The sequence below is a fragment of the Zonotrichia leucophrys genome, unplaced genomic scaffold (genome assembly GCF_028769735.1).
Source record: "Zonotrichia leucophrys gambelii isolate GWCS_2022_RI unplaced genomic scaffold, RI_Zleu_2.0 Scaffold_34_1600103, whole genome shotgun sequence".
Lineage (NCBI taxonomy): Eukaryota > Metazoa > Chordata > Aves > Passeriformes > Passerellidae > Zonotrichia > Zonotrichia leucophrys.
The window spans coordinates 447,420-471,961 of record NW_026992239.1 but is presented as its reverse complement, the minus strand read 5'-3'; the positions used below and the strand labels follow the sequence as shown (position 1 = coordinate 471,961).

The window sequence follows — 24,542 nt, the reverse complement described above, 5'->3', positions numbered from 1 at the left end:
CCCCTCTCCCCAGACAGGGTTTGGTGGAATTTGGGGCATTTTGGGGCAAATCAGGGTTGATTTGGGTTAATTCAGAGCAGTTTGAGGTGGTTTGATACCAGTTTGGGGATGATTTTGGGTGGTTTGAGGCGGATCAAAGCTGATTTAGGGTGGTTTGTGACTTATTTGGGGTGTTTGGGGTTAATTCGTGGCAGTTTTGATCTAGTTTGAGATATTTGGAGCTGATTTGGGAACATGCAGATCATTTTCCAGCCAGTTCCTGGGGGGTCTGAGGGAGTTGGGAGATTTTGGGGCCAGTTCTGAGGGATTTGGGGCCTATTCCAGGCGGTTTGGGGTCCATTCAGGGGACTTTGGGACAAGCCGCAGCAGTTTGGGGCCAATTCTAGGGGGTTTGGGGCCAGTTCTGGGGAGTTTGGGGCCCATTCTGGGGGGTTTGTGGCCAACGTAGCCAAATGGCGGCCCCACGTGACAGCAGCGGCCATTTCGGGCTGGGGACTCAGGGACACGCGTGTGTCACACATGTCACACTTGTCACCTGTGTCAGGGGCTTCTGTGTTGAGAGGGCTTCTCCCTCTCATTAGCACTAATGAGACCTTTGGGACAAATTCCACCATTTTTAGGGCAAGTCCTGCTGATTTTGGGGCATCGCTCGTTGTGCATTTGGGACCTTCACAGACCCACAAAAAATCCCCCTATTTCACTATTTAACCCCATTTTCCTCCCTTTTCCCACCCAGCAGGGCTGCGTTTATCAAAAATATCACATTTTTTACCCATAAACCACACACGCCTCCACTCTGCGGCAAAACTGCCTCAGTCCCGAATAACTTCATTTTCTCAAAGTGCTTTTTAGAAATGTAAGGATTTTTTAAGGCAGAATCGGTGAGGGTTTTGTGCTGTGGGAAGGGTCGGTGTTATCAGGGCCTTAAGATCACAGAGAAACTGCTCTGAAATCCAATATTTACAAACTAAAATAAAAATATCTGATAGGATAAAGAAATGTTTTGGAATAAAGATTATCTGAGGGAAATCGTGAAGGACGCGATCCTCCTCCCCGCCTCACGGGGCTGGTCCTGTGGGAAGGCGCCATTTTGGGGGGGGAGGGCGGGTTATGACTGAATAAAAGTTATATTTTTCTGAGGAAAATAAGACATTTCTGAGGTAAAACTTAACATTTGTGAGGGAAATAAGACATTTCTGAGGCAAATCGGGAACTTTCTGAGGGAAATGAAGCATTTTTTAAATACAAATCAGACATTTGTGAGGGAAGTAAGACAGTTTAGAAGCAAGTAGGACACTTCTGAGGCAAATCGGACACTTCTTGAGGGAAATCAAAACATTTTTGAGACAAACCAGACGTCTCAGAGGGAAGTGAGACACTGATGAGGTAAAATCAAACATTCCTGAGGCAAACCGGACATTTTCTCAGGGAAATCGGTCATTTTGTGACGGAAGTCGGCCATTTCTGAGGCAAATGAGATTTTCCTAAAGGGACTCGGGCTTTTCTGAGGTAAAACCAAGGAGAAAAGGGTGATTTTTTTAACCGTTCAGCCTCTCCGGACGCGGCAGAGGTGACTCGGCGCTTCCCCCGCCCAATGCGGAGCGCACGGAGCGATGACGCCGCACTCCCGCACCCGACACCGCCCCCGCGGCGACTGCGGCAAAGCCAAGGGAGGGGCCTGGTGAGGGGGCGGGGTCCCCATGTGGACCCGCCCACTGACGCCTCACTCTCGGATCCCTCCGCGCGGGGATCCCTCCGCCGGCCACATGGCCGGAGGTCACTTCACACCGGATCCTGCCGCTGGATCCTTCCGCCGGATCCTTCCGCGGCCGCTCCCGCCCCCAATTTTCTTTTTTTTTGCCTGTAAAATGAGCGTGGGGGAGGGGCAGAATGAAAGTCGGGGCTGTGGGGGAGGGGAGTGAGCGGGGGGAGGGCGTTTGTGCCCATTTAGCCGCGGTTTGAGGGGCCCCGGCAGGAGGGGATGCGATGAAGTCCCCTCCTGCACGCGCTCCTTTTCGTGAGGTAATTTTTGTGCGAAAAGTCGCTAAAAAGAGTCGGGTTTTAAAAAGCTGTGACGCCTCAAGGAAATGGTGGGTTTAGCGTGAAGAATTGAGGTGGTTTTGTCTAAAAACCCCACTAAGAAAGGGGGCTAGGGAGACTGGAGGGGCAGCCTCCCATTTTGGGTTTAAAAGCAGCCATTTGGGTTTAAAAGCTGAAAAGCTGCAGGGTTTGGTTTAGTGGTGATTTTTGAGGGCAAAACCTGTGTCCTGTACTCCAAAAATGGCTTAAACTCACCTTAAAGTGCTGTTGAGGCTCTTTGGAAGCTTTAGTGCTATCCTAGTTTAAAAAAAAATCTAAAACTGATTTTTTTATTCTATTTTTTCCCCTAAGAAACACTAAAGATTTGGAGAAGAGCATCTTTCTAGAGGAAAATGTTTTAAAATGACCTCTCCAGGCTCAGCTCCTGAGGAAAAAGCAGCTTTTGGGGTATTTTGATGCAGAAAACATGAACTTTGGCCATGTCAGAGTTGCTAAAATGATTTTAAATTTTAAATTAGGGCTTAAACCAGCTGCACATAGGCGAATTATTGCTGTAAAAATGATAATTGAGATAAACCTTCCATAAAATCAGGGTATTTTTGTGGAAGGCCTTTTCCAGCACCTGAAATGGGGGGAAGAATTACATTAGAGAGCCTTAATGGTGGAATAGCCCAGAAAATCATTAATAACAATAAGGAAATATTTTCTCCCGCAGGAAACGCCCCAAAAAATGTCGGAACAGCTCCTCCCACACCCCCAAAACGCCTCATTGTTTTCGTCAGCAGCTTTAATTAGCCCCAGAGCAGCTTTAATGAATGATAATTAAAAGGTTGGGGATGGGGGTTGTCCCCTCCCTTCCAGCATTTTTTGGGGTGTCATTTCCTGCCCGGAAACGCCTCAAAATGCCAAAAAAAGTGCTTTAAATTGCCCAAAAATGCCTTAAAATGCATCAAAATAGGGGGGGTTTATCCCCCTTATTGAAAATAGAGACTTCCATGACTCAGCATGGCCTGAAATTGGGCGAAACACAAAGATTTTGAAGCATTTCTGTCGTAAAAAAGGAAATAAAAATGGTGGTTAGGGCTGTGCTGTATCATGGTGGGAAAAAGGGTTAAAAAAGGGTTGTTTGGGCTTTTTTGAGTAACAAAAACTGGTGAAAATTTGGGCTTTGGGGTCTGTGTTCCTTCAAAAACTTTTTTTCCATCCAAGATTTGTGGCCCTTTAGAGGAGAAACGGCGCCTTTTTGGCAGCGGCCCAGCCCGGTGACGCAGCAAATGCAAAAACCTGAGTAAAATGAATGAATAAAAAACCTCTAAAACCACCCAGGAAGGTCGAAGCAAGGGATTTTAGGGCAGAATCGGCCAAACCGAACAAAAAAACCTCTGTTAAATTTAACCATTTTCGTGCTGGACTGCGTGGGCCGGCCGAAGGCCCACGGCCGCGGGGGGACGCGGGGGGGGAGGGGGCGCAGTTTGTGAGGGGAAAAAATCGAAGAAAGGGGTTAAAAAAGTGAAATAATTAAAAAAGAAGTTTTTTCACACTGCGGGCGGTGATTTTGGGGGGCATTTTGGGGGTTGCTGCCCTTTTTTGGCGATTTTAGGGACTATTTTGTCGCCCCCGCGGGGGCGGGGCTGGGCCGCTTATAAGGGAGGGCCCCGCGCCGGCTGCGCCCGGCCGAGAACCAGCCCCGAAACGGCCCAAATTCGGCCCAAAACCGCTTCGAGCTGCTCGATTTTATACAAAAAAGCTCCTAAAATGGCTTTATTTCCTACCAAGAGCTCTAAAAATGGCTTTATTGCCTATAAAAAGCTCTTAAAGCTGCGATATTTCATAGAAAGAACTCCTAAGACTGCTTTATTTCATAAAAGCGGCTCTTAAATATTTATTTAAGGAGAAGAGACAAAAGATGTTTCCTTTATGGAAAACTGAGCTCTTAAAGCTGCTTTGTTTCTATAAAAATCCTTAAATTGCGGTGATTCCACTAGATGGAAAAGCCAGGGCGAGCCGGGGCACTTTTAATTGAAAAAACTGAATGAAAAACCTTAAAAAAGCTCTTAAAGCTGGTTTTTATTCAAACCGAAGCTTCTAAGGCTGGTTTTTAAGAAATCGCTGCTTTCAAAGCCGATTTCTGGGAGAAAATGCAGCTCTCGCAGCTCTTTAATTCTTAAAATATCCTAATGTGATATTTTCAAAAAGCCGGAGCTAAGCTGGGGCGATTTTATTTAAAAAAAGAGCTTTTTAAGCTTCTTTAATTTAAAGAAAGAAAAAGCGCTTGATACGCTGTTTTCTGCTAAAAAAGCTCCTAAATTCAATTTTATTTAAAAAAAAAAAGCTTTTAAAGCTTTTTTAAAATGTGGTTTTGTCCCCATGTGGGGCCGGGCCGGGCAGCGCAGACGGGGGCGGCCGGTTTGGGGTGAAATGCGGCATTTTCAGGATCAGGATGGATTGAGAGGAGCCAATTTTGAGGGAAGAGCAGGAAAACTGAAGAGTGAAGATGGAGTCGGCAGGGAAAGGAAAGTTTTTCTTCGCAGTGGCCCCATCAGGGAGGAAAAAAGGACTTTTTGGTAAAATGGCGGCAGTTGAGCAAGGGAGGAGCAGAAAGAAGAGAGGAAAACAAGGCAGAAAGACAGAAAATAGAACAAAAAAGTGAGAGAAAATAGAAGAAAATCAGAAAAAAAAATAGAAAAACTTAGAAAAAAGAAAAGAGGAACAAAATTGAAAAAAATAGAAATTGGAAAAAAGAAAATTGAAAAAGCATAGAAAAAATGAAAAAAAAAAAGAAAATAGAAAAATAAAGAGAAGAAATTGGAGAATAGAAGAAAGTAGAAAAAATTAGAAAATTTGAGAAAATAGAAGACATTAGAACAATGAAAATCGAACAAATAGAAAATAGAAGAATATAGAAAATAACGTAGAAAAAATGAAAATAGACTGTAAAATAAATAGAAAAAAATGCAGTTGGAAAAAATATAATTGGGAAAAATGAAACTAGAAAAAAGAAAATAGAAAATTATAGAAAAAAAGAAAAACCCAAGTGCTGAAAATTTTAAGAAGATGGAAGTGAAAGAAAACAGGGAAAAAAATCAGAAGAGAGAAAATAGAAGAGAGGAAAATCAAAGAGGATTTAGAGGAGAAAATAGAAGCGAAAAATAATGAAAAAAAGAAGGATAAAGGGAGAAAAAGGAAGAAAAATCCCGATTTGGGTCCCGGAGCCAGGAAAATTGAGGAATTTGAGGAAAATGCCCCAAACGGAGCCGGAGGCAGCGGCCGGGTGAGGCCTCACCCCCTTGGGGGGTTTGGGAATTTTGGGGGGATTTGGGGGGTTTTGGGGTTCTGTCGTTTCAGGCGCCGCCGCCGTCGCCCCCTCCCCCTTTCCCCCTTTTTTCTATTAAACTCCCCAGAAATGGGGAAAACCCCCCAAATTCCTCCAGCGCCCTCCGGCTCCGCCGCTCCCGCCGGCGCCGCTCAGTAAGTGTCCGAAATCTTTTGTTTTTATCCCAAAGGCGTCGCGCGGGAGGGGCCGGTGATAAAACCAAAAAAAGAAAAAAAGGGAGAGAAATGATCAAAGAAAATGTTTTGTATTTTTTTTCTTTTTGGGGAGGGGGTGGGGAAAGAGGGGAGGGGGTGTCTCGAGTTTTTTTCCCCCCTCAGGGAAGCAGCAAAACGCAGGGAAAAAAAGGCAAAAAAAAACCGGTGAGAAAAAGCCGAGGAAAGGGAAAAAAACAAATAAAAAGAGGATTTAACCAGAAAAGGCCAGTCTGCACTCAAAACGCGCTCAGGAGATTCCGGCAGGGATTTGAGGAGAAAACCCCCAGATCTGGGGTATGCAGAGAAGTAAGAGTCGATTTAATTTCATTTTTTTGGGGAGGTCGGTTTGTTTTTGGTGGGTAGGGGGCGGTTTTGGGGTGTTTTCCGCCCTTTCCGCAGCCGCAAGTGAGAGGAGTCAGCAGCACCAAAAAGAAGCTTTTTTGCCCCAAAGTGAAGCTGGAAGAGCAGGAATGAGGCTCCGAGAGATTTCCTTAGGAAAACAAAAAGTAAAACCCCCCCAAAAACCCCTTGGAGGGAGGGGCTGGAGCAGGCGTGGGGGGAGGGGACAATAATCATGTTTTCAGGTTTTTTTCTCCAAAACCAGCAGCAGGAATGCTTAAATTTTAGACTTTTGTCCCCAAAACGAGTAAGTGTAGGAGCGAGCGAGGGGCGGGAAAGCCTCAAATTTGAGGCAAAACCCCCCAAAATCGGCGGTGGCAGGTACCGGGTGCGCCCCTCCCCCACCCTGAGCCCGCCCCCCCCCCCGGGACCCGCGCGGGTGGGGTGGGGTGGGGGGAGGGGCGGCGGATTTGGGGCGATTTCGGCCGTTTTGGGGCGTCGGGAGGCGGGGGGAGCGCGGGGACCCCCCCCGGATGTGGCATGCGGGCACCTCCCGACCCCAAATCCCCCCAAAACCGGCGGAAAACCGCGACCTTCGGGCGGTTTGACCGATTCGGCCGCTTTTCCCCCCAAAAAAAAAAACGGATTGTGCTGACAGGGTGTGTGTGTGGGGGGGGTCTCGTGGGTGTTTTTTGCAGCCCCGCCGGCCCTGCCCCCGCCAGAGGAGCCTCCAAGAGCCAGAATGGGGCAAAAAAACCCCAAATCAGGGTCTGCAGGAACAGTAGGGAGCCAGAAATTGGTATTTGTGCCGCTTTCACCCCAAAATGGGCCACTCCAGGGATGGACGGGGAGGAGGGGGAGCTTTGGGTTTGGCTGCTTTGCCCCCCACCTTAAAAAAAAAAACCCCAAAATTGCAAAAATTGCCTTCAGAATGCGCTGCTCTTAGGGCCCGCCCCCATCTGGGAATTTAAACCAAAACCAGGGGTTTTTCACCCAAAAAAATGCTTAGTCAGCGCCTTTGCGTGGTGCCTTGGGAGGGGGAGGAGCTTTTGAACCGTTTCCCCTGGATTTTCCCCCAAAGCAAAGGGATGGAGGAGCAGGCGTTGGGGATGGGGGGTTGGGTGTTGTCTCTCTCCCCTCCCCACAGTGACAGTGCCAAAACCGCCTTGATTCGCCCCAAAATGGACAATTTGCTCCAAAAAAAGGCTTAAAAACTAGAAATTCCCCCCAAAATAAAGAGGCAGGAAAAGGTGAGCCAGCAGAGTAAGTACCGGCGGGGCCCCGGGACGCGCCGACCCCAAAATCCCCCGTTCTCGGCCCAAGATGCGAGGGGGGCGCGTGATTAACCCCAAAATCCCCGTTCCGGAGCTAATTCTGTGCCGGGGGCGCGCGATCGGCCCCAAATCCCCTTTTCTGAGCCCATTTTGCGCCCGGATCGCGCGGCCGACCCCAAATCCCCGTTTCTGACCTCGTTGTGCGCCGGGGGCGCGGGATTAACCCCAAATCCCCCGAGCCGAGCCCATTTTGCGTCCTCATTTCCCATTTCTGGCCCGATTTTGCGACCGGGACGCGCCTGTGACCCCAAATCCCCGTTTCTGAGTCTGTTTTGCGTCTGGGCCGTGACTCCGACCCAAAATCCCCATTTCTCCACCCAAATTGCGCCGGGGGCACCTGCTGGGCCCCAAACCCCCCAAACCACCCATTTTTGGGTGTGCTCTGGCCCCAAATTCCCCACATTTTGCCCCAAATCGCGTGGGGCGGGGCCAGACTTGTTTTGGGGAGGTGTTTTTTTGTTTTTTATTTTTCCCGTTTCGGGAGGTTTTTTCTTTTCCTGAGAAAACTTTTCCTTGGTTTTCTCAGGTTTTGCTTTTTCTCCTCTGGACCCAAAAAGGCCGAAAAAAAAGCAAAAGGCGCCGGTGGTGGCACCCCCGGGACCCCCCGGGGCGGGGTTCGACCCCCCGCGGCGCCACTGCTGATGGCCTGGGGCCCTATCGCGACAGAGACCCCCATATCGCGACAGAGACCCCCATATCACAACAGGGAGCCCCATATTGTGGTAGGGACTCCCCCCATTTTTCCTCCTTGACTTGGGGATCTCACAACCCAGAGAAAAGGGTGATCCCTGTATCCCGACAGGGATCTCATATCACGACAGGAGCCCCCATATTGCGATAAGGAGCCATTATCATGATGGGAAACCCCTTTCATTTATTCACATGGCTTTGGGTGACCCATGGTAAAGGGGGGGGTTGATTCCATGTCATGACAGGGACACCTCTTTGCAACAGGGCCCCTCATATCGTGACAGGGACCCCCTGCTCCTCATTTTCCCAGAGCCCCACAGTACCAGGACAGGGGGTGCCCCATATCACAACAGGGATTGTTTATCGTGATAAGAACCCACGTTCTGCAAGGGCTTTGTATCCTGACAGGACCCTGGATTGCTCTGAAGAGGATCATGACAGGACCCCCATATTGTGACAGTGCTCCTGTATCGTGACAGGGCCCCTGTGCCAAGGACCCAGGACCATGAGGGGGCATTGGATTGCTGTGAATCCCCATTATCACACCAGGACCCCCCTATCGCGATAGGGACCCTCAGTGATCAATAAACTGCAGAGTCCCAATCAGCCTTATGTCGTCATTGGGGCGGGAGGGGGGGGCGTGACCTTGGTGCATATGACGTAACTGCCTGTGGCCCCTGACGTCATAGCAACGTCGGCTGGGTCCGCTTGGTGACGTCACCGCCGCTTCCTGCCGCGTGTCCTTTACAAGCCCGGCCCCTCCCGCTGGTTTTGGCCTCGCCCCTTTTTTGCCCCGCCCCTTCCTCATTCTTTGCCTCTCATTGGTTCCTTCAGGTCCCTCCCCAGCCCTTTATTGGCTCTTCCAGGCCCCGCCTTTTTCTCCTCTCGTTTTCCACCCCCGCTCTCTCATTGGCTCATCCAGACCCCGCCCTCAGCCTTTCATTGGCTCACCGAGCCCCGCCCCCTCGGTCCGTCACCGGATCCTCCCGCCCGGCGCCGCCGCCGCTTCCTCCGGGCCCGCTCCGGCCCCGGGAGCCGCTCGGAGCCCCGGGAGCCGCCGGGAGCGCGGGCCCGGCCCCAGCCCCGCCATGTGGCTCTTCTCCCGGGACCCGGTGCGGGACTTCCCCTTCGAGCTGGGCCCGCCCGATGCGGACCCCGAGGCGGAGCCGCTCCCGGACCCCGCGGCCCCGGCCCCGCTCTGGCGGCTGCTGCGGGGCCGCCGCAAGGTGGGGATTGTCGGGGTGGGGGTCCCTTCGTGTGTCCCCTCCCTGTCCCCGCATCCCTGCATGGCCACGGCCCCGCCATCCCTGTCCCGAGTCCCCCCCATGTCCCCGCGACCCCCGTCCCGTCCGTGTCCCCACCCCGGTGTCCCCCGGTGTGCGGTGTCCCTATCTCCGGTGACCCTCGGTGTCCCCATCTCCGGTGTCCCTTTGTGCCCCAGCTCTCGCTGTCACCTGTCCCCACGTCACCGAATGTCCCCTCCACGTCACCACATGTCCCCCCATGCCACCCCCGTGTCCCCCATCGCCAGGTCCCGGTGTCGCCATCCCCGCGTCACCGCTGTCCCCACATCTCCATCTGTCCCCTCGTGTCCCCCTGTCCTGTCGTTACTCCGGCCCCGCGTGTCCCCACAGTGTCCCCCCCTTTTTACCCTGTGCTATTCCCCGTGCTGTCCCCTGCCTGTCGCGATATCCCCTGCCTGTCGCCGTGTCCCCTGACTGTCGCCGTGTCCCCAGGCCGATGGCGCTCCGGTGTCGGTGTTTGCTCACAGCCTGGGCCCGGGGGTGGATCCCGGGGCCACCGCGCTGGCCCGGGCGGGGCTGAAGCGGCTCCGCAGCCTCCGGCACCCCAACATCCTGGGCTACCTGGACAGCCTGGAGGTGACAGGAGCGGGGACACCGCGGGGACAATGTGGGGGGGGGTCACAGGACATGGGGGGAGTGAGGGGATGGGGGTGAGTGAGGGGGACATGAAGGGATGGGGACATTTTGGGGGGACATGGGGACGATGGGGGGACAATGGTGACGGGGGGAATGAGCGGTCAGGAGGGGACAGGGGGACAGTGGGGACACTGGGGGGGGGGTCACAGGGACATGGGGGGACATTGGGGGAGTGAAGGGAGGGGGGTGAGTGGGAGGGACATGAAGGGATGGGGACATTGCGGGGCAACGAGGGGACAATGGTGACAAGGGGAATGAGCAGCCAAGAGGGGACAGAGGGACACTGTGGGGACACTGGAGGAGTTACGGGGACATTGGGGGAGTGAAGAGATGGGGGTGAGTGGGGGGGACATGAAGGGATGGGGACACTGGAGGGGGACATTGGAAGGACAATGGTGACAGGGGAATGAGCGGTCTGGAGGGGACAGGGCTACACTGGAGGGACATTAGGGGACAGGAATGGTGGGGACAAAGGGGGGACACAGGGGGTGACAGGGGTGACACAGGGGGTGACAGGAGGACATGGGGTGACCCCGAGTGTCCCCCCCAGACGGAGCAGTGCCTGTACCTGGTGACAGAGGCCGTGACCCCCCTGCGGCGGCACCTGCGGCTGCACCCCCCGAGCGGGGACTCGGGCGAGCAGGAGGTGGCCTGGGGGCTGCAGCGGCTGCTGGTGAGGGGGGGGCTGGGAGGAATCTGAGGGGGGGTCCCTGAGACCTTTGTGGGGACCCCAAGATCTGGGTGGGCCCAGGTGGGTGGGGGGATCCCCGTGATCTTGGGGGGAGTCTCCAGGATCTGGGGGTATTCCGGGATCCAGGGAGGGTTTCTGAGACGTTTTTGGCTCCTGGGTGGGAGGGGTTCATTTTTTGAGGGGGGGTTACCGATTTTGGGGGGTCTTTTGCCCCCCCAGACGGCGCTGGCATTCCTGGGGGTCTCGGGGCTCGTTCACCACGCGCTGGGACTCGACGCCGTCTTCGTGGACCCCGGGGGCGAGTGGAAGCTGGGGGGGCTCGAGAGGGTGGCGGCCACCAGTGAGGGGACCCCCACCCGCCCCCCCAGTGACCCCCCCCGGCCCCAGGACCCCCCCGAGCTCAGCGACCCCTCCCGAGGGAAGGGGGACCCCTGGTGAGTTGGGGGAGTGGCATTGGGGGGGTTCAGGGGACCACGGGGGTCCCCTGTGCCCCCTCCCCACTGTCACGGCCCCCCCAGGGCAGGGGACATGTGGCGCCTGGGCTGCCTCATCTGGGAGGTCTTCAATGGACCCCTCCCCCGGCCGGGGGCTCTGCGCAGCTTCGGCAAGGTCAGGGACCCCTCCCCAAAAAATCTTGGGGATCCCCTGGGCACCCCCAAACACCCGGGATCCCCCCAGACTTGTGGATCCACCAAATTCCTGTTCACCCCCAGCCCTTGGGGTGTCCCTGACCCCGTGTCCCCCTGTCCCCCCACCCTTGGGGTGTCCCTGACCCCACTGTGTGTCCTCCCAACCTTTGGGATGTCCCTGACCCTGTTTCCCCCCCGTGTCCCCCCACCCTTGGGGTGTCCATGACCCCATTGTGTGTCCTCCTAACCTTTGGGGTGTCCCTGACCCTGTTTCCCCCCCGTGTCCCCCCACCATTGGGGTGTCCCTGACCCCATGTCCCCCTGTCCCCCCACCCTTGGGGTGTCCCTGACCCTGTTGTGTGTCCTCCTAACCTTTGGGGTGTCCCTGACCCCGTGGCCCCCCCGTGTCCCCCACCATTGGGGTGTCCCTGACCCCGTGTCCCCCCTGTGTCCCCTCACCCTTGGGGTGTCCCTGACCCCGTGTCCCCCCTGTGTCCCCCCACCCTTGGGGTGTCCCTGACCCCATTGTGTGTCCTCCCAACCTTTGGGGTGTCCCTGACCCCGTGTCCCCCTGTCCCCCCACTCTTAGGGTGTCCCTAACCCCGTGTCCCCCCTGTCCCCTCACTCTCGGGGTGTCCCTAACCCCGTGTCCCCCCTGTGTCCCCCCACCTTTGGGGTGTCCCTGACCCCGTGTCCCCCCTGTATCCCCCCACCCTTGGGGTGTCCCTGACCCCATTGTGTGTCCTCCCAACTTTTGGGGTGTCCCTGACCCCGTGTCCCCCCTGTGTCCCCCAGCTGCCCCCCGGGCTCATCCCGCCCTTCTCGGAGTTGGTGGCAGCCGATCCGGGGGCCCGGCCGGGCCCGGGGCCGCTCCTGGAGCGGCTGCAGCGCCCTGGAGCCTTCCTGGCCTGTGCCCTGGTGCGCACCGGGCTCTTCCTCGAGCACTTCCAGGTGTGCCTTCAGCCTCGCTTCAGCCCTGTTCCATCATCCTCATCCTCATTCCCACCCCCGTCTCCTCACGTTCGTGTTCATTCCCATTCCTTTTCCCCGTCCCCATCATCATCCTCATCCCTATCGTTGTTTCCTGATCCATTCTTCGATCCTCATCCTCATCCCATTCCCATGTTCATTCCTGTCCTTTCATCCTCATGCCCTTCCTTATCTTCAGCCTCATCCTCATCCCTATTTCATCATCATGCTCCTCATCTCCATCATCATTCTCATCCCTATTGTTTCCTGATTCATTCCTTGATCATCTTCGTCCCATTCCCATATTCATTCCTGTCCTTTTATCCTCATTCCTGTTCCTTCTCCCCGTCCCCACCATCATCCTCATCCCTATCGCTGTCTCCTGATCCATTCCTCATCCCATCCCCATGTTCATTCCTGTGCTTTTATCCTCATCTTCAGCCTCATCCCTATTTCATCATCGTGCTCCTCATCCCCATCATCATCCTCATCCTATTGCTGTCTCCTGATCCGTTCCTTCATCCTCATCCCATTCCCACGTTCATTCTTGTTCCTTTATCCTCATCCTCATCCTTTGATCCCTGCTCTTTCATCCTCTCATCCCTGTCCCCTCATCATCATCCTCCTCGCTCCCATTCCTTCATCCTCTTCCTCATCTTCATCCCTGTCCCCCCTGACCCCGTGGGTGTTTCTGGGCCCCCCTGGCAGGTGCGGGACCCCTCGGAGCGCCGGACGTTCCTGCAGGAGCTGCCGCCTCTCCTGGAGTCCCTCCCGGGGCCCTTCCGGAGGCACAAGCTGCTCCCGAGGCTGCTCGAGGCCCTGGAGCTGGGCAGCGCTGATGCCAGCGCTCTGCCACCCCTGCTGCAGGTGGGACACCCCTCAAAATACTCCCCTAAAACCCAAAATCCCACCCTAAAACTTCCCTGGCCCCTAAAATCCCACCCACAACCTCCCTGCTCCCACTGCTGCAGGTGGGACCCCAAAATCCCACCCACAACCTCTCTGCTGCCACTGCTACAAGTGGGACCCCAAAATCCCACCCATAACGCCCAAATTTCCACCCACAACCTCCCCACCTCTGCTGCTGCTGCAGGTGGGACCCCAAAATCCCACCCACAACCTCTCTGTCCCCCCTGCTGCAGGTGGGACCCCAAAATCCCACCCATAACCCCCAAAATCCCACCCCTGCTGCTGCAGGTGGGACACCCCCCAAAATATCCCCGTGAAACCTCCCTGACCCCCAAAATCCCACCCACAACCTCCCTGCTCCCACTGCTGCAGGTGGGACCCCAAAATCCCACCCACAACCTGTCTGTCCCCCTGCTGCAGGTGGGACACCCTCAAAATACTCCCCTAAAATCCAAAATCCCACCCTAAAACTTCCCTGGCCCCTAAAATCCCACCCACAACCTCCCTGCTCCCACTGCTACAGGTGGGACCCCAAAATCCCCCCTAAAACCTCCCTGACACCCCAAATCCCCCCTGAAACCTCCCTGACCCCCAAAATCCCACCCACAACCTCCCTGCTCCCTCTGCTACAGGTGGGACCCCTTCAAAATCCCCCCCTAAAATCTCAGTGACCCCGAAATCTCACCCGTAACCTCCCTGACACCCCAAATCCCCCCCTAAAACCTCCCTGACACCCAAAATCCCCCCGTAAAACCTCCCTGACACCCAAAATCCCACCCAGAACCTCCCAACGCTGCTGCTGCAGGTGGGACCCCCAAAATCCCCCCCAGTAACCCCCAAAATCCCATCCACAACCTCAGGTGGCGAAGGTCCTGGACCCCCCCGAGTACCAGGAGCGAATCGTCCCCGTCCTCGTCCGGCTCTTCTCGTCCCCTGAGCGGGGCCTGCGCCTGCGCCTGCTGCAGCTGGTGAGCACTGGGAGCACTGGGAGGGACTGGGAAGGGACTGGGAGCACTGGGATGGGGCTGGGATGGGACTGGGAGGGAGTGGGAAGACAGGGATGTTACTGGGAAGGACTAGGAGGGAGTGGGAAGAGCGGGATGGGATTGGGAAGCATTGGGAGGAACTGGGGAGGACTGGGAGGGAACTGGGATGGGGCTGGGAGGGACTGGGAAGAACTGGGAGGGACTGGGATGTTACTGGGAAGGACTGGGAGGGAGTGGGAAGAGCGGGATGGGATTAGGAAGCATTGGGAGGAACTAGGATGGGACTGGGAAGAACTGGGATGGGGCTGGGAGGGACTGGGGGGTGTCTATGGGGTTTGGGGGGGCTGGGAGGGGTCCATGAACTCAGAGGAGCTTTGGGGGGGTCCCTGGGGGGGTGATTGGGGTTTTTGGGGTCCCTGGGGGTGTTCAGGGGTCTCACAGCCCCTCCCCAGCTCGAGGAGTACATCGAGTTCCTGCCTGAGGCCACGGTGGATTCCCAAATTTTCCCCCACGTCGCCCATGGGTTCCTGGACTCCAACCCGGCCATCCGCGAGCAGACGGTCAAGGTGAGCCCCCAAAATCATCCTGGACACCCCAAATCTCCTGGGAACACTCCCCTAAATAACCCAGGACCCACAGAATCTCCTGGGAACGCCCCCAAATCACCCAGGCCCCCCAGACTTCCTGGGACTCCCCCAGAATTTACCTGGAGATCTCTCAAAACCACCTGGAGACTTTTCTAAAAATCAAATAACGACCCCCAAACCCACCTGGGGACACCCCCAAATCACCTGGCTATTCCCTAAATGGGTGGGACTGAGTGGGGACCCCCTAAAATGGGTGGGACTCATTGGGGACCCCCCCCAATAACCCAAGAATCTCCTTCCAAATCCACCTGGGGACCCCCAAAATGGGTGGGACTGAGTGGGAACCCCCCCCAAAATGGGCAGAACTCTTCAATCACCTGGAGCCCCCCCCCAATAACCTGGGAAGCTCCTTCCAAATCCACCTGGGTACCCCCAAAACGGGTGGGATGGGACTCCCCCAACCACCTGGGCACCCCCAAATGGGTTGGATCCCCCCAAATCCCATCTGGGGGTGCCCCCTGACCCTCCCCTCTCTGTCCCCCCCCCCAGTCCATGGTGCTGCTGGCGCCCAAGCTGGGGGAGGGGCGCAGGGGGGGGGAGCTGCCCCGGCTGCTGCTGCGGGTGCAGGGGGGGGACGCGCTGGGACCCCTGCGCTGCAACGCCACGCTGTGCCTGGGGCGCCTGGCCCCCCACCTGCCCGCCCAGGTGAGCTCCGAGACCCCCTGAACCCCCAAAACCCCATCCCCATAACCTCCCTGCTGTCCCTGGGGCGCCTGGCCCCCCACCTGCCCGCCCAGGTGAGCTCCGAGACCCCCCGAACCCCCAAAACCCCATCCCCATAACCTCCCTGCTGTCCCTGGGGCGCCTGGCCCCCCACCTGCCCGCCCAGGTGAGCTCCAAGACCCCCTGAACCCCCAAACCTCCCCCAAAACCCCCATGCTGTGCCTGGGGCCCCCCCACCTGCCTGCCCAGGTGAGCTCCGAGACCCCCTGAACCCCCAAAACCCCATCCCCATAACCTCCCTGCTGTGCCTGGGGCGCCTGGCCCCCCACCTGCCTGCCCAGGTGAGCTCCGAGACCCCCTGAACCCCCTAACCTCCCCCAAAACCCCCACGCTGTGCCTGGGGCCCCCCCACCTGCCCGCCCAGGTGAGCTCCGAGACCCCCTGAACCCCCCCAAAATCCCCCTACACTGGCCCAGTACCCATTTTCTCCTGTGCCCCTCTCCAGACCCCCCTACCTTGGTTTGGGTCACCTGGGACCCTTTTCCCCTGTCCCCTCCTCTCACTGTTCCACCTCATTGTCCCCCTGTCACCCCCCAGATCCTGTCCCGTCTCCTCTCACTGTCCCCTGTCCCCCTTCACTGTCCTGTTCCCCCTCTGTGTCCCCATCCCCCCTGACTGTCCCCATCTCCCTTCCCTGTTCCCCCCTCACTGTCTCTCTATCCCCCCTCCCTGTCCCCCCTCTCACTGCCCCACTGTCCCTTCTCTGTGTCCCCCCTCACTGTCCCCTTTCTCACCGTCCCCTTGTCATCCCCCTGTGTCCCCCTGTCCCCTCAACTGTCCCCTCTCTGTGTCCCCATCCCCCATGACTGTCCCCTGTCCCCCTCCTCAGTTTCCCTGTCCCCCCTCACTGTCCCTGCCCCCCACTGTCCTCCTGACTGTCCCCCGTCCCCTCTCCCTGTCCCCCCTCTCTTTGTGTCCCCCTGTCCCCCTCACTGTCCCCTGTCCCCTCTCTGTGTCCCCCCCACTGTCCCCTCTGTGTCCCCCTTGACTCTCCCCACTCCTCTGTGTCCCCGTCCCCCTGACTTTCCCCCTGTCCCCTCCCTCCATGTCCCCCTGTCCCGCCTGACTCTTCCCCCTGACTGTCTCTTGTCCCCCTGTCCCCCTGACTGTCCCGTGTCCCCCAGACCCGCCGGCGGGTCCTGGCCCCCGCCCTGGCCCGGGCCACCCGGGATCCGTTCCCGCCCGCCCGGGCCGCGGCCGTCGCCGCCTTTGCCGCCACCCACGGCTGCTACGCCCCCCCCGAGGTGGCGACCCGGGTGCTGCCCCCCCTGTGCGCCCTCACCGTGGACCCCCACCCCGGGGTGCGGCAGCAGGTCAGGATGGGGAGGGGCTGGGGGAATTTGGGGAGGGGGTTTGGGGTCTGGGGAGGGGGCTGGAGGAATTGGGGAGGGGGTTTTGGGGGGTTGGAGGGGGTTCTGGAGGGATGGGAGGGACCCAGAGGAATTGGGGAGGGGGTTTGGGTGTTGGGGGAGGGACCCAGAGGAATTGGGGAGGGGGTTTTAAGGTTGGGGAGGGACCCAGAGGAACTGGGGAGGGGGTTTGGGTACTGCAGCTCCCAATAAAATGGGTTGGGGGTCGCACTAAGGAGGGGTCTCAAAGCAGGGGGTGCTGAGGAGGCTCCTACAGCAATTAGGGGGGGTGGTCAGGGTGCTGAGGGGGGGTCCCAGAGCAATTTGGGGAAGGGTCCCAGAGAAACGGAGTGACTCCTTGGGGGGGCCCAGGGTGCTATGAAGGGTGGGGGGGGTCCAGGGGGGTCTCTCACTTTTGGGGTCCCCTTGCCCCCCCCCCCCAGGCGTTCCGGGCCATTCGCAGCTTCCTGGAGCAGCTGGAGGCGGCAGCCGAGGCCGGGGGGGTCCAGGAGGGCGGTGAGAAACTGCGGGGGGGGGGCAAAAATTGTGGGGAGGGGGCCCTAAAATTGGAGGGAGAGGGTCAAAAATTAGAGGAAAAGGGTCCAAAAATTGTGGGGAGGGGGAGAAATGAAGGTCAGGGGAATGGGAGGGAATTGGGATGGAGGGAGAATTGGGGGTGGGGGGGACACAGGGGTGGTTTGGGGGTGTCCCCCCCCCCATGACCCCCTCCCCTCCCTCCACAGACACCCCCAGCACCGCCGCCGTGCCGGGAGGGGGCGCGGGGGGGCTGGGGGCGGCCGTGTCCTGGGCTGTCACCGGTGTCACCTCCCTGACCGCCCGCCTGATGGGGGGCGAGGGGGGGGCGGCCCCCGCACAGCCCCCCCCCACGCAGGGACCCCCGCAGAGCCCGGCCGAGACCCCCGCGGCCCCCCCAAAAGGTGAGTGACTCCCTCCCCCTTTATCCCCCCCCCACGCCCAAAATTCCTGAGCCCCGCCCAGCCATGGGGACCCTCCCCCCAGATTTGGGGACCCCCCCTGAGCCCTCATTTTGCCCCCCCAGAGCCCCCCGGCGAGGAGCCGCCCCCCGAGGAGCCCCCCCTGGAAGATGGCGATGGGTGGGATGATGACTGGGGGAGTCTGGAGGTGAGTTTTGGGGGTTGGGGGGGGCACAGTGTGACCCCTCCCCATCTTCTCATCTCTGTACCCCCTCCTCCCTCCCAGGACATGGAGCTGCCCCGGAGCCCCCCCGCCAGCAGCCCGGAGGATTTGGGGACCCCCCCGCAGCCCCCCACCCCCACAGAGCCCCCCCCCAGCGCCCCTCCCCCAGTCGGGGGGGGTGATGAGGGTGAGGGGGGGTGGGGGGTGGGGGGTGAGTGGGGCACTGAGGACGCCTGGGAGGCGCTGCCCAGCCAGCACGGTGAGACCCCTCCTCAGACACCCCCCAGACCCACCCCAGACACCCCCAGAACACCCCTGGGACCCCCCCGAGACCCCAGACCCCCCGAGACCCACTCCAAACACCCCGAGAATCCCCCGGACCCCCCCAGGACACTCCAACCCACCTGGGACCCACACCACCCCAGGACACCCCCAGACCTCCCCAGAACACCCCTGGGACCCCCAGAACCGCCCCCAGGACCCCCACGCCACTCCCCAAACCCACCTGGGACCCCCCAGATCCACTCTGGGACCCCCAAGACACCCCCAGACTCTCTGAACCTCCTAAGACTCCCTTGACCCCCCCCAGACATCTCCCCAAATCTCCCCCAGGACCCCCATAAACCCCTTGGGGTCCTTCCCCAGGACCCCTCGATGCCCCTGAGGGACTCCCCAACCTCCGAGGACCCCTCCCCAATGTCCTTGGGACACCAGACCCCCTCAGTAACTCCCCCTGAACCCCCATTCCCTGGGACCCCACCTTAGACCCCCTCAGGGCCTCACCTCTCAAACCACCCTCTCCCTGTCCCCCCTTATGACTCCCCTGTTCCCCCATTCGTCCCCCCGCTCCCCCTGACCCCCATTTTCCCTGTCCCCCTCGGTGACCTCCGTGTCCCCTCAGGGCCCCCGCCGGGCCGGCGGCAGCGGGAGCAGCAGCGGCGCCGGGAGCTCGAGGCCAAGCGCCGGGCGGGTCCTCGGGGCCCCCAAAAATTGGGGGCTCGGAAACTCGACTGAGGGGTGGCGAGGGGGTCCTAGAGCAGGGGATTGCGGTGAAAATCCCCTTTGGGGTTTTTTTGTGGGGAGGGGGATCGGTAATAAAAACCCCCAGACCCGCAACGAAAGGCGCGAGGTGGAGGCGGGAATCCGTGAGGGGGACACGTGACAGAGCCGGCACGTGGAGCTGGGGGCGGAGTCACGCGGCGCGGGGGGAGGAGTCACGCGGCGCGGGGGGGCGGGGTTGGGGCGGGGCCGGGATGTCACGTGGCGCGGGAGCCGCGCGGTCACGTGGCCCGCCATGGCCGGCGGGGAGGGCGCGGGCGCCGCCCAGCGGCGGCGGAGGCGGAAGGAGGAGGTGGGGAAGGGGCGGGGGGACCCCAAAATTTGGGGAGGGGACCCCGGATTTAGGGGGGGCGATACGAGGAGGGGCGGGGGCGACACGAGGGAGAGGTGGCAAGGACACCCCAAGGAGAGGGGGAGGAACATGGGAAGGGGAGGGGGCAAGAACCCCGAAAATGGCGGGAGAGGGGGGACCCCAAGGGGGGGACCCTAGGGATGGGGAGGGAAGGACATCAAAGTGGGGAGGGGGACACATCAAAGTTGGGGGGGACCCATAAATGCGCGGGGGGGGTCCAACTATTGGGGAGATACTGAAGGGGGGGAGGACGTTTGAAGCTGAATTTGGGGAGGAGGTCTAAGCTTGGGGGTTGCCCATGGGGGTGGGGGGGCTGTGGGTGGTGCCCAGGGGTGGGTTGGGGTCTCCAAGGGGGGGTTGGGGTCACCTTTGGGTCCCCCCAGGACCCCGGGGTGCGGCTGTCCAAGGCCCTGAGCTACGTCCTGCGCCATGGGGCCGAGGCCGAGGGGCTGCCCATGGGCCCGGGTGCGTGAGACCCCAAAATCCCCCCCAAAATCCACTCAAAAATCTCCCCCAAAATCCGCCCCAAAATTCCTCAAAATCCCCCAAGACTCACCCCAAAATCCCCTAAAATCCAGTCCAAAATTCCCCCCAAAACCCACCGTAAAATCTCTGAAAATCCCCCTAAAATATGCTCCAAAATCCCCCTTAATCTCCTCCCAAACCCACCCAAAAAATACCCCCAAAACCCCTCCCAAAATACACCCCAAATCCACACCAAAATCCCCAAAACCCACACCAGAGTCCCTGAAAACACCTCCAAAACCCACCCCAATATCCACCTCAAAACCCGCCCCAGAATCCCCCTTAAAAGCCACCCAAAAATCCCCCCAAAACCCACCCTAAGATCCCTGAAAATCGACCACAAAATAACTCAAAATTCCCCCCCAAATTCCCCAAAACTCCACCCAAGAATCCCCCCAAAACCCATCCCAAAATCCCCTAAAATACTTCCAAAACACCTCTTGGGACACCCCAAATTCTCCAGAATGGGCCCTGGGATACCCCAAATCCTTTTGGGACCCCCAAAACATCCCCTGGGACACCCCAAACGCCCCTTGGGGTGCCCCAAACGCCCCCTGTGACACCTCAAATACTCTTTGTGACACCCCAAAATCCCTAAAAAGTCCCCTGGGACCCCCAAACACCCCCTGGGACACCCCAAACACCCCCTGGGACACCCCAAATGCCCCCTGGGACACCCCAAATGTACCCTGGGACACCCCAAACACCCTCTGGGACACCCCAAATGTCCCTTGGGACACCCCAAATGTCATTTTGGTCCCCCCAAACACCCCCAGGGACACCCCAAATTCTCCAGAATGTCCCCTGGGATACCCCAAATCCTTTTGGGACCCCCAAAACATCCCCTGGGACACCCCAAACACCCCCAGGGACACCCCAAATGTCCCCTGGGACACCCCAAACACTCCTGGGACACCCTAAATGTCCCTTGGGACACCCCAAATGGCATTTTGGTCCCCCCAAACACCCCAGGGACACCCCAAATTCTCCAGAATGTCCCCTGGGATATCCCAAATCCTTTTGGGACCCCCAAAACATCCCTGGGACCCCCAAATGCCCTCTGAGACCCCCCCCGAACACCCCCAGGGACTCTCAAATGCCCCCTGGGACACCCCAAATGTCCCCTGGGACACCCAAATGTCATTTTGGTCCCCCCAAACACCCCCAGGGACACCCCAAACCCCCCTGAGACCCCCCCCCACAGGCCCTGACGGGGGTCTCGGGGGGTTTTTGTGGTCAGACGGATTTGTTGAGGTGGGGGCTCTGCTGCGGCTGCGTCGCTTCGCGGGGGTCTCGGAGGGTGACGTGCGCAGGGTGGTGGCCGCTGACCCCAAGGGTCGCTTCGCCCTCCGGCCGGACCCCCTGAGGGTCAGAGCCAACCAGGGGCACTCCCTGCCGGTGAGGGGGGGTCCCCGAGGGGTCTGGGGGGGGCTATAGAGGGGATTTGAGGTGTTTATGGTTGGTTTGGGGGGGGTTTATGGGGGATTTTGGGGGACTGGAGAGGGATTTTGGGGGGTTTATGGGGGATTGGGAGGGTCCCCTGAGGGGTTTGGGGGGCCTCGAGGTCTGGGGGTCCCTGAGGTCGGGGGTCCTGAGGAGGTTTTAGAGGATTTGGGTGGGTTGTTTGGGGGGTTATGGGGATTTGGGACTGGAGGATTTTGGGGTTATGGGGTGAGGTCCTGAGGGGTTTGGGGGTCTGAGGTTGGGATTTAGGATTGGTGGATTTTGGATCCGGGTGGATTGGACAGATATTTTGGGATCCGGGTGGGATTTTGGGGATCCCGGGTGGGATTTTAGAGATCTGGGTGGGATTTTGGGGATCTGCGGTTGGATTTTGGGGATCCGGGGTTGGATTTTGGTGATCCGGGGTTGGATTTTGGGAATCCGGGGTGGGATTTTAGAGATCTGGGTGAGATTTTGGGAATCCCGGGTGGGATTTTGGGGTTCCGGGGTTGGATTTTGGGGATCCCGGGTGGGATTTTGAGGTTCCGGGGTTGGATTTTGGGGATCCGGGGTTGGATTTTGGGAATCCAGGGTTGGATTTTGAGGTTCCGGGGTTGGATTTTGGGGATCTGAGGTTGGATTTTGGGAATCCCGGGTGGGATTTTAGAGATCTGGGTGGGATTTTGGGGATCCGGGGTTGGATTTTGGGGGTCTCACCCACTCCATGGGGGGTGTCCGGGGGGTCGCAGGTGCCGGATCTGGAGCTGACCCCCCTGTGCGCCCCCGAGGCGCTGCCCCCCACCCTGGCCCACGGCACCCGGCGCCGCCTGTGGGGCCCGATCCGGGCGGGGGGGCTGCGCCCCATGGGGCGGCAACACCTGCACCTGGCGGGGGGGCTGCCGGGGGACCCCGGCGTGCGCAGCGGTGAGAGACCCCCCCCCAAAAAAAAATCCACCAAAACCCCCCCGCGACACCCCAAAAAAATCTCCCTGGGACACAGCTAAAAACCCCACCGGGATGCCCCCAAAAATCCCCCTGGTACTCCCCAAAAATTCCTCCTGAGATGCTCCAAAAATCCGCCCGGGACACCCCCAAAAATCCCCCTGGGGTACCCCAAAAACCCCCCCGAGACATCCCCCAAAACCCTCCCGGGATACCCCAAAAAAGCCCCCCCGGGATACCCCAAAAACCCCCAGGAACACCCCACAAAAAAAAAAAAAAAAACTGGGATACCCCAAAAAACCCCACCGGGATAGCCCAAAAATCCGCCTGGGACACCCCAAAAATTCCTCCTGGGATGCCCCAAAAACCCCCCTGGGATACCCCAAAAATAACCCCGGGATACCTCAAAAACCCCCGAGATCCCCAAACCCCACAGAGACCCCAAACTCACCTGGCGGGTGGACCCTGATGTGCGACCCCTCCCCAAAAATAACCCCGAGAACCCCCAAAAACTCCCCAAACTCAGCAGGGACCCCAAACCCCAGGACCCCCCAAAACCCCCCAAGGACCTCCCAAAGCTCCCAAACCCCTTTGGCACCCCCCAAAATCCTTCCTGAATCCTCCCCAAAATCCCTTTCTAAGACCCCTCAAACACCTCAAATCCTTCTCAAGACCCCCAAACCTCCTCTCTGTAGCCCCTAAGGCCCCCCCAGAACCCCCCAGAAACCCCCCAGGACCCCCCAAAATCCCCCTCCCCACAGGGATGAGGTCGGACTCGGAGATCGCCATCATCATCGACGGCCCCCGTGCGCTGGCGGGTGAGGGAGGCTCCGGATTTTTGGGGTGTTCCCGATATTTGGGGGGGGGTCCCCGATGTTGGGGGGTCCCCCCCGATGTCCGTGTGACCCCCCCCGACCCCTCCCCACAGACGGGATCCCCTTTTTCCGCTCGGCCAACGGGGTGATCCTGACACCGGGGGACGCCCAGGGCCGGATCCCCCCAAATATTTCCTGCGGGTTCTGCAGCTGCGGCCGCACCGTGAGCGGGGGGGGACCCCAAAATTGGGGGGTGGGATCGGGGGGTTTGGGGGGAGACCCCAAAATTGGGGGGTCAAAGGGTTTGGGGAGATTATTCAGGGATTTGGGGAGGGATTGTAAAGTTGGGGGGCTGGAGAGGTCGGGGAGTTTGGGGGAGACCCCAAAATTGGGGGGTGGGATTGGGGGGTTTAGGGGAGACCCCAGAATTTGAAGGTCAAAGGGTTTGGGGAGATTATTCAGGGATTTGGGGAGGGATTGTGAAATTGGGGGGCTGGGAAGGTTGGGGGGACCCCAAAATTGGGGGGTTTCAAGGGGTGGAGGGGACTGGGGGATTTGAGGGGGACCCCAAAACTGGGGGGAATTGGGGGGGCACTGAGGGGGTTGTGGGTGGACTCAGGGTTTGGGGGGTCTGGGGTTGGGATTTGGGGGGGTCAGGGATTTGGGGGGGTCCCGTTGCCATGACAACAGCTCTTCTTTCCCCCCCCCCCCACCACAGGGTGTGAACTGCCCCTGGACGGACCCTGGGATGAGAAGGGGGGAGAGACCCCCGGATGAGGATTTGGGGGAGGGGTCTGATCTCCCCCCCCACAAGGATTTGGGGGGTTCCGACCTCCCCCCCCATCAGGATTTGGGGGGGGGTCTGAGCCCCCCAGGCCCCACAGACTCAAATAAAGCCTCCCTGAACACCACGAGCGCCTCATGGAGGGGTCAGAGCTCAAACCCACCCCCCAAAATAACACCGGGGGGGGGAACCCAGGACCCCCCAGTCCATCCCAGTCCCTCCCAGTTTCCCCCCATCGGATTTCACACAGAAATTCTCCTTTATTGCCACATCCACCGGGATCTGGGCGTTCCCGGGGGGGGGGGTCCTGGAGGATTTTGGGGGTCCCGGAGGATTTTGGGGGTCCCTCAGCAGATCCCGCACGTTTCCCTGCGGCCGAAGCGGCGCCGCCGGGGCTCGAGGCTCCTCCGCAGCTCCTCATCCTCCTCCAGCGCCCTGCGGGGGTCGGGCAGGGCTGGACCCCCCAAAAATCCCCCCGGGACCCCTCCCCATCCACCTCAAGACCCTCGACAGCCCTAAATCCCCCCAGGAGCTCCCTGTGCCACACCTGAGCCCCCCAAACCCCTCCCGGGACCCCTCCCCGGTGTCCCCACGCTGTTCCCTCGGTGTCCCCCCGGTGTCCCCTCGGTGTCCCCACCTGCTCTCGCGGCGGTGCCGGTCCCGCACCAGCCGGTCCCGCCGGTTCACCAG

The 24,542-nt window shown here is 58.9% G+C and overlaps 2 protein-coding genes across 2 annotated transcripts in view; both read left to right on the top strand.

The window, feature by feature from the left end:
- Positions 1-8,912: 8,912 nt before the first annotated feature.
- SCYL1 (SCY1 like pseudokinase 1) lies at positions 8,913-19,053 on the top strand. The gene is made up of 16 exons (XM_064737057.1): positions 8,913-9,157; positions 9,668-9,811; positions 10,422-10,544; positions 10,782-10,996; positions 11,081-11,171; positions 11,987-12,142; positions 12,869-13,027; positions 13,930-14,037; positions 14,508-14,621; positions 15,192-15,347; positions 16,550-16,738; positions 17,218-17,290; positions 17,518-17,712; positions 17,835-17,917; positions 17,996-18,191; positions 18,834-19,053. Exons 1-16 carry the CDS (start codon positions 9,020-9,022, stop codon positions 18,944-18,946), a joined length of 2,253 nt encoding a protein of 750 aa, XP_064593127.1. The 5' UTR covers positions 8,913-9,019; the 3' UTR covers positions 18,947-19,053.
- Positions 19,054-19,211: 158 nt separating this feature from the next.
- TRPT1 (tRNA phosphotransferase 1) overlaps positions 19,212-24,542 on the top strand; it is a 7,604-nt gene continuing 2,273 nt past the window's right edge. Inside the window, exons 1-4 of the mRNA XM_064737058.1 lie at positions 19,212-19,283; positions 19,727-19,808; positions 21,109-21,266; positions 22,061-22,235. Coding sequence (XP_064593128.1) covers positions 19,227-19,283; positions 19,727-19,808; positions 21,109-21,266; positions 22,061-22,235 — 472 coding nt within the window. The 5' untranslated portion in view covers positions 19,212-19,226. The remainder of the gene's footprint in view (positions 19,284-19,726; positions 19,809-21,108; positions 21,267-22,060; positions 22,236-24,542) is intronic.